The 12141-nt window shown below is 48.3% G+C and overlaps 1 protein-coding gene across 24 annotated transcripts in view; it reads left to right on the plus strand.

Moving 5' to 3' along the window:
* The window catches only part of NFASC (neurofascin), a 179283-nt gene that overhangs the window by 82974 nt on the left and 84168 nt on the right, over positions 1 to 12141 (plus strand). For 21 of the 24 annotated variants that reach the window (XR_012375769.1, XM_073884411.1, XM_073884404.1 and 18 more), the window contains one exon: positions 2570 to 2675. Coding sequence is in view for 18 of the 24 variants with exons in the window: in XM_073884411.1 (XP_073740512.1) it covers positions 2570 to 2675 (106 nt within the window). In the remaining 6 variants the exon portion in view is untranslated. Of the gene's footprint in view, positions 1 to 2530; positions 2685 to 12141 lie in introns of all 24 variants that reach the window. The other 3 variants (XM_073884410.1, XM_073884425.1, XM_073884408.1) reach the window with 2 other exon arrangements.

Genomic DNA, 12141 nt, shown 5'->3' on the forward strand with positions numbered 1-12141 from the left:
TGTATTTTGAAAATGTTTTGCAAAGGAGAGAATTACGTAATGAACCAGACATGCCCATCATTGTCTGCAACAGTCATCAGTACAAGGCCAATCCTGTCTCAGCTATACCCCTACCCACCTTTTCTTCTTTTGCTTTATTGACCCATTTTCAAAATAATGAAGTATTTCCCTAACAGCCTCAAAATGGGTTATTTGGAGTTTTAAAAGATATTCTTAGGGATTCGTAACATATTTGTTATGTTTCAATCTGTTGCAGTTATGATCCTTGTTGATGTCCAGTTTGACCAAGGAAACCTTATTCTGGTTGGCTTTTGAGTCCTTTTGGCATGACTCTTGTAGTCTTTGACACTGCTTTTGCTCTTTTGGTTTGATGAGATGTTCTAGGCTTATCTTGTACAATTGCTGCTTCAGACATTTCCCCAAGGAAGCCTGATTACTTTGGGGTGGGGGCGGATAGTATTTAGAGTTCATAAACTGATTGCCAGGGGTGCTTAATCCTCCTGGGTTGATCCTTGTTTCTAGGTCTTACAGTGAACAGAGCTAGGGAGTATGCTTGTGTGTGCATATGTGTTCATGCATGCATGCATGCATGTATGGAAGATAAAACATAGGAAGGTCATTCTGTTACTGCTGTTAACAATCAGGGCTACAGACTTTTTACCTGATCTCATCAATCTTACATCTGTATCACCATTCAAGAAGAAAATCTTTTTTCTCAGCAACATCAGTAGTATTATTCCTTTGACTTATCCCACAGTACACTACAAAATTCTCAGAATAACAATAAGAAGAATATAATAGTACCATCAATAATATGATTATTGAAAACAGTTTAGGGTTGGAGGGGCACAGGGAGTGGGGCAGTTCCTTTTATGCTTAAGTATATTCTTCCAAGGATATTCAGTCAGATTACTGTGTTTTAATTTCTCTATGTGTAGTGCCAACCAACTGGACACATGAACTCACTTGTTGCATTTTATTTGAATTTTAGGCATTTCTTTTAAAAATATTCATTGTGCTTTTATAATTATGTCAGATATTTACATGTTCCAAAGCAAATTCACACAACAAGGTCTATTTAAAACCCAGCTTTTGGGGCGCCTGGGTGGCTCAGTCTTTTAGTGTCTGCCTTCGGCTCAGGTCATGATCCCAGGGTCCTGGGATCGAGTCCCAGCGTCGGGCTCCCTGCTCAGCAGGAAGCCTGCTTCTCCCTCTCCCACTCCCCCTGCTTGTGTTCCCTCTCTCACTATCTCTCTCTCTCTCTAAATAAAATCTTTAAAAATAAATAAATAAAACCCAGCTTTTATCCCTGTCCCATCCACCTCATCCCTCCCCCTCTCTGTAGGTTTTTAAAAAAAAATTTTTTTTAAGATTTATTTATTTATTTGAGAGAGAGAGAGAGAGTGCTTGCACAAGGTGGATGGACAGAGGGAGAGGGAAAAGAGAGTCTCCGCAGACTCCTCATTGAGCCAGGAGCCCAACGTGGGGCTTTATCTCATGACCCTGAGATCACGACCTGAGCCCAAACCAAGAGTCTGATGCTTAACTAACTGCGCCACCCAGGCACTCCTTAAATTTTATTTTATGCTTTATCTTTTTATCGTCTTTTTTAAAAAAAAAATAAGCAGATACATATTTATCTTCACATTTCTCTCCCTTTCTTAAATAAATGATAGCACATTAAACACACTTTTCCCTATCATGTTTTTTCCACTTAATAGTAGAGATCACAACATAGGCACATAGGATATATTTTAGATTCCTAGAACTGGGGTTGCCAATCAATGAGTGAGTGCATGCATATTTTGATAGACATTGCCACATTCCCCTTTACAAAGGTGGATTTTACCATTTCCTGCAGACACATTTTAACGTTAAAGCAAATGATTAAGTGAGATATGTTATCTGCACCAAGAAAGGTTAAATGGTGGCCCAGAAGGACTAGCACTGGGCTTGAACCTGCAAGTTCTAACTAACTAGCAGTAACTTCTCCCCATTTTACAGATGAAGAAACTGTGAGACACATGCAGGGAAGTGATCCACCCTAAATAACATAACAAATTAGAACTTCAAATCCATGTCCCCTGACCCTAAAATTAGATCTCCTTTCAATGTTATAGATTTATTTATGGTGAACTCAGTTTGATTATCTGTAGGTGGGGAAGAAAACCTAATAATAGTTCTCCTAAGTTAAGACAGTTAATGAGATAATTATGGGTAAATTCCCCCATGAGTATAGGAGAAATTTTCCAAGATACGGCTTAACTTCTTTAGGTGAACAGGGAATCAAGCAATTAGATTATGATGTCAGGACACTAATAATGATCTTATGGACGCGAGAGACCACCAAAGTCTGACATCTTTAGGCACCTTGCAGAATTGCTCTCGTTTCTTGCACAGTGCCTTGAATTTCTTTAAACAAAGATGTCATTATGCTAAGCAAAACTTTCCAAATGGGTGTGGACAACGATGTAATTTCCCAGTGAATGAACAGACTGCAAACCACAAACCTTTTCTCTTTCTTTCCTAGAGTGACCCTGGGGCTCTTTGTGCTTTTGCTTTGTGACAGGTTGATTGACTTATGTGCAATTTGGGACCCTGGAGTTTTCCTTCACGCTGCAGGCTGGAAGAGAGCCTCTGGTACTGCAAGAAGGAGGCTGAATGAGGCAGAGACGGTGAGTAGGGTGAGTGGGGCTTGTCCTGGTGCACGTGGCTCAGAGGTGGGGGTGGGGGGAGATTCTTGCCTCTCCCCTTCTCTTTGATGAGCCAAGGTTCTTTGGCTTCCCGAGTCCCGTGAAAGGACATCTCCTTCCTTCTCCCTGGAGCTGGCCACAGAGCCAGACCTCCAGGCTCTCCTTTGCAAGGAGGCTTGCACTGGGGAAGTGCATCTCCAGCAGATGCAGTCAGTGGCATTAGTCTTGTCATTGTCCCAACTGTCCACCTGAATTGAAAAATTGGGAAACAGCTTTGTGACCCGCACTCCCCGCCCCGCCCCACGTAGCCTGGCATCCACAACCTGGGAGCCTCCTGAGTGACAGCCTCGGCATATGGGGGGCAGTCCCGAGAACCCCTCCTCTGGGCGGGGCATTGGGCCCCAGCAGATGGACAGCTGTCCATGGCCCAGTGAGCAACCTGAGGCCCACATCACTAAAGCAGACCCTGTGTGCACAGTCTGCATTGTTCCATTCTCAGCTAGAATTTCCTGCAGCCTGCAGCTCCTGTTTTAGTCCCAGGCTGGGGTGGCAGGGGAGGAAACTCGGGAAGTGAAGCCTGCAGTTTTAACGGAGGAGGAGTCACTGGTGACAGATTACAAGCTAGCGGCCTGGAGGCCTGCACAGAGAAAGGTTTCCTTATTCCTGACTCTGGGCACCTCTGCCTCACGGCATTTTGTCTTTCTCTCTCCAGCCCCCTTTCCAGATGTCTTCTGTTCTTCCAGGAGTTGGAGATGGGGCTGACTGGGGCGGGGGGTGGGGGGTGCGTTGCTGGGGGCGGGATGCAGGGAGGGGTTTGAAGGGTGGGAGCAGAGCATGCTGATGACATGGATTTCAGATCTGGACAAAATCCAGCTCTACTTGCTTGGTGACTTTAGGAGTGTTTCTGACGGCTCTAGGCCTGAGTTTCCAGGTTTATACAATGGGGATAATAATGGACATCTTGGAAAGATTTAAGATTAAATGTAAAAAGAGCCCTGCACAGTGCTTGACACGTAGCAGGTGTTCAGTAAAGGAAAGTTATTATTATCTAGCCTATCAACAGAACTCAGATATACTTGTCTTATCAAGGTAGTTTCTGTGTGGGCCAGCTCTTAAAACACTGTCAGGTTTCAGGGACTGCATGGGAAATCCATCTGACCACAGGGCTTTTCGCTGAATCATTGTTACTAAATATTAAACTTGAACATACAGCCTGACTTTGGGGGTGGGAGGCACCATTCTTTTGTCTTACTGTTTTTAGAGGACTGTGATCGTAAAAGTGGTATACCAGGCTGTTTTCATGGGCATGTAAGGATATGGAAAACAGCATGGGAACAGACCCCCTGGGTCTGGGACAGAATCGGGAGGTAGTCAGCGTTGCGTTACCATGCCCCCCCCCTTGGTGCTTTTTCAGGTACCCTCCCTCTTGTCTGTCCCTGTACCCGCTGGAGGCCCTCATTGCCCTCCCTGGACACCAGCACTGTAGATTGCCTCCCCAGATCCCCGCCTGAGGACCCCCCCCTTCTCAGGTGATAACGGCACCACAGGCCAACGGCACATCTGGCTGGCAGCTGCAGTCACTCCCACGAGAAAACTTGTGCTGGCTTGCACCTCTGAACACTTCCAACCTAACCAGCAATCCCCAGTATGTGTTCAGAGCTTTATTTTTGTAGTGCATCCATTTAATTATGCCATTTGACTTCCATGACCATTCTGTGGTGTGAGCAAGGCTAGGGTCTTCATTCCATTTGACTGAGGAATATACTGAGGCTCAAGAAATCCACAAAATTCATTAGCAGCGGAGCGCATCCTAGAAGTGAGATGCCCTGAATTATAGGCTGTTTTTCTTGCCGTGACATCACACTGCCTTCTCCAGTCTCAGGCACTGGCACCTCATGAGGGGTCAGCGGGTCAGAGGACTTTCAGACACACAGAGAAACCTTTAAAAAGAAAAAAAAAAAGAGTGCAGAGAGTACATATGAGCAGGCCCATATGGCTATTGAGGAAACAATGAGTTCTGAGAGAAGGGGAGCTGATCCAGGTTTCTTTAGAGTGTGATAATCATCATCCTTATAATAATCCACATTCTGAGTGCTCCCCATATGCACCAGGCGCCGTGCTCTGTTCTTGACATCGCTTTCCCATGTAATCCTCACAACACACCTATGAGATAGGGCCCGTTATTGCTCACATGCTGCCGGTGACAGAAATACAGAAAGATGAAGGCCTGTGCCCAAAGCTGCATATCTAAGAAAGTGCCAGGCCTTGAATCTGAAGCCCAGCAGTCCAGCCCTGGGACCCTAACAGTTGGGTTTGGGGTGGTCGCTTCCAAGTCTTCCTGGAAACTCTGGGTAGCCTTCTCTAGGCCCGCCTCCAGCCAGGTTCCAGGTGGGAATCTGATTTCGGAAGCCTCACCAGGCCAGTCCTCTGTTTGTCCTCCTTCCCTCTGGCTCTTCCCCTTTTGTTGTGAGGCCACTGCCATCTGGAGCTGCTCCAGGCATCTGCTCTCAGCACACCCCTCCCTCCCCCGTGAGGCACCTTCCCCACTCAGCCTAATCTCTCCCCTTCTCCTCTCCCCCACCCCAGGGCTGCGGCTCCGGGTCCTCACGAGGCACTTGGAGCAGACACCTGCCCTCTGATGCAAGGCAGAGAAACCTCCCAGTTCCCCAGGCCTTCCGCTTCTCAGATAGATCCATTGGGTTAATTGCACTCACGCTCCTAAGCCCTTCTGCCTGTTGTGGAGAAGCTGGGCCTCCTCTGTCCAGAAACATTCTAACAGGCCACCTCGGACAACGCGAGCTCAGGATGCATGGCTGTGGGCTGCTGGAGAGGGGTCAGGGATCTTCATTAGGAGCTGTTTTGCATGTCCACCCCCTGCCCCAAGACTGATTCCCAGGCCCTGAGGCAGCACCCGTGCTTAGCCACCTTCTCCTGGGGTGCTGAGATCTGCAGGCTATAGGTGTGGGGACGTGGTAGCTGCAGCAGCGAAGTCGGTGATAGATACAACCCCTAACAGCTGTCTACCTCATTTCTCCCGAAGTGATGCAATCTCTTCTCCACCCCTCGGCCTTTGCTGCCACCCCGAGAAACCCACCTTTTTAGCAGAAGCGGGTCTGGTGAGTGTGAGACAGCAAGTCACCTCTGAGTTTCTATTTCTAACAAGAGGACCGCATCTCTAGCCAAGAGAGAGGCGGTTCTACTTGAGGATGGATGCACTTCTCAGGGCATAGGATGCAGAGCTTTCCTCTGCACCGCTGGAGCCAGTCTCTGGTGTAAGCACTGTGGCTGCCAGCACTTTGCACCAGACTCCCAGACACATGGCGCATCTTCTAACACAGGCAGCCACCTTCCCGTCTGTGCCACCTCCCCTCCTCCAGGCTCCTGTATTTTCACACCCCCAGCCTGCAGAAGCCTGCAGGATGGCAGTTAGATCCAGACTGATGTCTGTCTAGGATGTAAATGGAGGAGGCTGGAGGGGGGTGGCAGAAGCCACTCCTTCCTGCTGTCTTCGTCCTTTTCTCCCAGTGCCCCTTTATCAGTCCAGCGGGAATTTTTAAAAATGCAACTGGGGATGTGCTATCCTTGGAATATCAGCGGCTACACCAGTAAGGAGAGCAGGATGGAAGTTACCGCCGAAGAACTGACGTGGCTCTCCCTCTCTGGGGCTGACTCCAGCCAGGCACAGTTGACATCACAGGTCATGGGGCATGGTGGAAGGAGCTGACATGAATAAAGGGTAGGGGTCTCCAGCAGTGTGAAGTGCTTGGGTTAAGAAGACCCTGGCAGAAGCAGGAAAGAGGAGAGCCCAGAGCTGCTTTGGCTGGTCTGGGATCTTACAGGAGCCTCCCTTTCTCTCTGGTCTGAAGTAGACAATGCCTATGCAGATAACCATATGTTGGTTTTAAGAGTGAATAGTAACTCCTTGGCCACAGAGCCAACGTTTGGTTATTTGCACAGGCATCGTGCATTTTGTAGATCTACAAAGTAGGCTTGTAGATTCGAAAGCCCAGCTCATCCAAAGCCATGTAACAATGCAATACACCAGCTGTAACTTGGGGAATAGGAGAAAGGACCAGTGGTTTTTGAATGCCAAGTTTGTGCCAGGCCTTGAGTTAGATGCTGTACGTAAACTTTAGCTCACTAACTGATGTAAAATGAACTGACTCAAAACAGTCCATTTAATTCATAATCATCGCAACAACCTTTTAGTAAGTGTCTTCATCCCACTCTTAAAGACAAGAAAACTGAGGCTCTAAGAGAGAGTAAACACATTGTTGAAAACCACACAGCAGGTGGATGGCTGAGGGGGTGTCGAAGCCCGGGTGTGTGGCTCCAAGCCCATGACTTTGACACATGCCGGAGGCATTCTGTGTCACTTCCTCTTGAAGCCACATCTCTGAATCTATGTCTGGTGTGTTTCCCCTGGTCTGCATGATGTCCTAGGGAGTTCATTGTTTATCTCTATTGATTAAACCCAGCCCTCTTTGGCTTTGAATAAACAGGCTCTTGATCCTGTGAAGGACACAGGAAAGAAGTAGAAGCCACTGCCCCCGCCCTCAGGAGGCTCACAGTCTGATTAAGGGGCTGAAGGTCCTCTCTCCTGCATCCTAAACAAGCTTCTCCTCTAACCTTGGCCTCTTTTTTTCCTGTTTGAGCTCAGTCTTTTCAAAAGCTTGTGCTTTTCAAATGGCTTCAGAACCCTGGTCTGTGAAACCAGGCTTAGAATCCCACAAACAGAGGACGGAGTAAGCAGCTTAACATGAGTGATGTTGTGAGGGGATGGATCCAGATGGTAGGTCCTCAGATGGACAGTGGGCTGGACTCCAAATGGGGCACCCCACTCAGGGAACCTGGGAGCCCACCGGTCAGTGCCTGGTGTAGGAAGCAGAATTTGAAAGAAAGATGGCTAGGGCTTAGATGTACAGTGGTCTTCCTTTAGGAAAGCTTCTGAGAGGGGTTGAGTTTCCTACCTGTTATCTCTGTAGCATGCCCTCTGTACAGCATTTTGCAATTTACTATGGATTGAGGGACAGAGCTGTGACTTGCCAAAGGTGGCATACAAACTCGTAGCCCTCCGTCGTTTGTTTTAAATCAATATCCAATATATGAAAGTTCCAAGTCCCCAAACCAAATTCTTCCTTAAACTTTTCAACTGACAGATTCTACAATTATCTTCATTTTAACCAGAATTTGTTGGATCCCATTAAGAAACTTAGTTCAAAAATAAATAAATAAATAAATCTTTTTAAAAAAGAAAGAAAGAAACTGACTTAGTTCAGTGGGGTGCCTGGATGGTTCAGTCAGTTGAGCTCTTGGCTTCAGCTCAGGTCAGGTCATGATCTCAGGGTCCTCTGCTCGAGGATTCTCTCCCTCTGCCCCTCCTTGTGGGAAAGTGTGCACTCTCTCTCTTTCTATCTATAATAAATAAATCTTAAAAAAAGAAACTTAGTTCATTAAATCCCTTTCAACATTTGAAACTATGTTTGTAAATTTTATCATTCACTTTCCTTTTTGAAATATCACAGTCCTCTAACAAAGCCTTCCCATTCCTTATGTAATTCTTTTTTCTTATTGATATTTTAAATAACAGCTGTAATGAGATATAATTCCCATACCATCACCACAGTTAATTTTAAAACATTTTCATTGCCTTTGCCCTCCAACCCCCAAAAGCCCCATACCCATTAGGGGTCCCTCCCCTTCCGCCACTGTGGTCTTCCTCTAGCCCTAGACAATACTGATCTACTTTCTACCTCTACAGATGTACCTACTCTGGACATTTTATATTAGTGGGACTATGCAATATGTGATCTTTTACAACTGGCTTCTTTCACTTCACACAATGGTTTCAAGGTGCATCCATGTTGTAGCGTGCCTCTGCACCTCACTCCTTTTTATGGCTGAGCAGTATTGCATTATATGGATGTACCGCATTTTATTTATCCATCCATCAGGTGATGGACATTTGAGTCATTCCACTTCCTGGTGATTTTCGGTTATGCTGCCGTGAACATTCCTGTGCAGATTTTCCTGTGGACATATGTCTTCCGTTCTCTTTGTACCTAACCAGGAGTGGCGTTACTGGGTCATCGGATCACTCTGTGTCACCTTCTGAAGGACCCTATGTCTTTTCATACTAAATGCAAGCCTCTCTTTCTGGCCTTCTACCTTCCATGTCCATATTTTCTTCCTCCTGGGCCCCTCCTCCTTACCCTACCCAAACCTTGGACCCCACCCTTGGAGACCTGTCCCATAGGATTATGATCACTTCCCTCCAGCCTTAACGCTCAGCCACTTTCCTTTAATGACAGGCCCCAGGGAGACAGCTGCTGCTACTGTGGATGTTTCCCCACCCCCTCAGCAAGAGGGTGGGGGCCTCACAACCGTGTCTCTCCAGCTGTGAAGAAAGATGTGTGCCTAATTGCTGTGAAACTTTGTCCCTGAGGGTAGAAGACAGGAAGCCAGACAGTGAGAAGCTAGGTTGCTGAATTGGAGAGAGGTGGAGCTCCTTTCTTCTTCCTGGAGGTGCCAGAATTCCTCCCCAAGGGAGTTATTCCCTACCTGGCCTCCCAGGCCACCTTTCCTGGCGTCAGCTTGGTTTATGCTAATGGCTCCGAGGTGGGGGCTGTCCATATATGTTAGCTTCTGTTTCCTTTACAATCTGCTTTACCTGCTAATCTTTATGCAGAAGGAGACTGGCCAGAGCTCAGTTAACCACAAGCAGGGCCAGCGAGTGGAGCCTGACGCATGGAAAGGCACAGATAGCCACAAACCTTATTTAAGCCAGCCCCTGCACAGCATGTTAGCCCAGCTAGTCCTCAGCTACACTGACAACATTGGAGAGCCTATCCCCTTCCACGTCTGTTTCCGAGCCCTGCCTCCTAGAGGATGAATGAATAAGCAATAATAATAGGGGGAGGAAACGTGCAGCCCCAAAGAACTTCAGAAAGCTGGCTGGATTGTAGCACCAGTATTGCCCTTCCCCGCGTGGACAGCAAACCGCTGGCCCATACGGGAGCTGCCAACAGGACCAGGCTATGGACCAGGCCACCTGTATACTTTGGGCTTCCCTGCCAGGCCAGGCTAAGATGTGCCAGGCTCCAGCTGGCCTGGATGAGATGATGGAGAGATGAGATGATACAGCAACCCCACTTCCTCCATATATCAGGCTCTATGTACAAGGATGTTCATTGTGGCATTATTGTAATGGAGAAAAAATAAGGAAGAACAACCTAAAAAGGTCTTTGACAAGGAGATGGCTAAAAGCTGTGTGGTAGACCCTCACGGTGCAGTTAGGAAAGAGAATCACTGCAGGCCTCTGTGTCCAAGCTCCACTGGCTTGGTGACCCAACCACTTAGGCTGTGGCAGTCAGATGAGGGCACTGCCCTGCCCCCCTGGAAGTGGCTACACTCTCTTGGTAGGTGCAACCTTCTTGTGGGGCCCCAGCCTGCCTGGTGGCTTATGAATACCAGGGTACCCTGTAAAATACTTTGTGCCCCTATAGAGCCTGGTGCAAAAACTGGATATTCACTAGATATTCGTGGCGGTCCCCTTGAGGGAAGGGCCTCTTCCCCCTTTCTTCTCTTCCATTCTCTCCCTCCCTCGACCCCAGCCAAGTGGTTCAGGTTTCAACCTAAGATTAGTTCTGGGTGTTGAGCAGAAAGCAGCTGTTTTCAGCCAAATCCTTAATCTTAAACCCAGGTGTCCCCCCTCGGCTCCCTCCCCAGGTGGGAATTAAGGGCCACCTGATAACAGTTGTTCCCCCATCCCCCACTCCTGCTGACCCCTGTGGCCTCTGTAAACTTAGCTGAGGCAAGAAGAAGAGGTGCTGGGTCGGCTGGGTGCCCGTGCCTGCCACTGCCACCAAATGGATCACTAACAACGGTTAAACACAGCCCCTTACTCCTCCCAGTTCTCTCCCTGTGACAATGAAAGGGAGCCAAGGCTGTAACAGCCACTGAGCAGATGGAGACCACCCCCCTCCAACCCTGAGAAGGGAGGTGGGGGAAGGGGGGAGTCGAATCCCATATACTGGGTTTCCTTGGCTATTGGAAAAATCCTACAAGGCAACTGGTTCAACTCCATGAAGGCGAGGAAGCTGGGTCTCTCTGCTCCTGGGCATGGGGAGAGGCCAGCGTCTAGAAGCAGGCTGGTGAGTGATTTCTTAGGCTGTCAAGCCCTGGTGCCCCAGAGGGTTGGGTGTAGTTACAGATTGCACTTTAGAGTGGGAGGTGGGGGCATTGTGTGGGCAGACACTTTCTTAAAGATGCTGAGACATGCGGTCATTCCGTGGGGGTGAGGAGGGGGATGTGGGGAAATGTAATCTTTTGGCAAGTGCTCCCAGAAGAGGAAGCCAAGGACTCCTCCCCGCTGCTCCCCTTTCTACGTTTGTCTTATTCCAGAGATCCTTCTGTCTTTCTCCTCCTTGCTTAGCGCTCTGTCTCTTTGGGACAGGCTGTTGATTGTCAGTAGGGGGCATTTCCAGTTTCCTAGGAAACCCACCCCCTGGCCTTCAGATGCCCGTGAGCAGAGGGAGCGGAGCAGGCTCGGGTCACCATCTGTTGCATCGTTTATTCCTTGGCATGAGAGAGATGGAAGGGAGGTGGCGGTGGGGATCAAAGAGCAGGAGGGGGAGTGGGGAGGAGGGTCCGCTGTAGCGCCCAGGGGCAGTCCCTGTGCTGCAGGTGGACTTCAGGACCCAGGACAGCTTCAGGACCCAGGACAGCTACACCAAGCTGCCGGTGGACTTCAGGACGCAGGACAGCTACAAGGAAGCCCTGGGAGGGAGTAGGCAGGCTGGGGGTGGATGGGAAAGCAGTTCTGGGACTAGTGCCTGGCACAGCGGAGTCCCTGGATTCTGAGACCAGTCTGTGGGATAGAGAAAACAGGGTGGCCCTGACAGATCAGACAGAAAGCTCTGAGAAGGGGGTTGGGGGGAGAATTTCAGAAAAAAAGGAGATGAGAATGTCTGCTGAGAGGATGCTGGATAGATGCTCCTCTTCGGTTATTGCTGTTTTCATGACTCAGGCTTATACTGTAACAATGGCTTTGTCATATGTGATATTAACCAAGGATTTATAATATACTGATTTGCTGATGGGATAAATATCTCCCAGTAATAGGCAGTATCTGATCAGATGGCTGTTCACTCATCCTACACATATTTTTTTATACTGTCTCACTACAGAGGGAGGCAAGACATGGACTCTGAGCTCAAGAAGTTCAGAGTTTGATGCAGGAGACAGACATGGGAATCCTATGGGCAGGAAGAAATGACTGCGGTAACAGAGTTGGTGGCATCCTGGGGAATACAAGGGAAATGCAGGCTACTATTAGCGGGAAAGCAGGGTCAGTATTGGGATGGGGGGCGGGGGTCACCGTTCAGGGCCTTGGTGAGGAAGGGGATCTGCACTGGAGAGAAGTAAGGGGATAGCATTTCTGGCCTAG

The sequence above is a fragment of the Callorhinus ursinus genome, unplaced genomic scaffold (genome assembly GCF_003265705.2).
Source record: "Callorhinus ursinus isolate GAN/ISIS: 27379988/994484 unplaced genomic scaffold, GSC_fseal_2.0 scaffold57, whole genome shotgun sequence".
In the NCBI taxonomy this organism is placed as follows: Eukaryota; Metazoa; Chordata; class Mammalia; order Carnivora; family Otariidae; genus Callorhinus; species Callorhinus ursinus.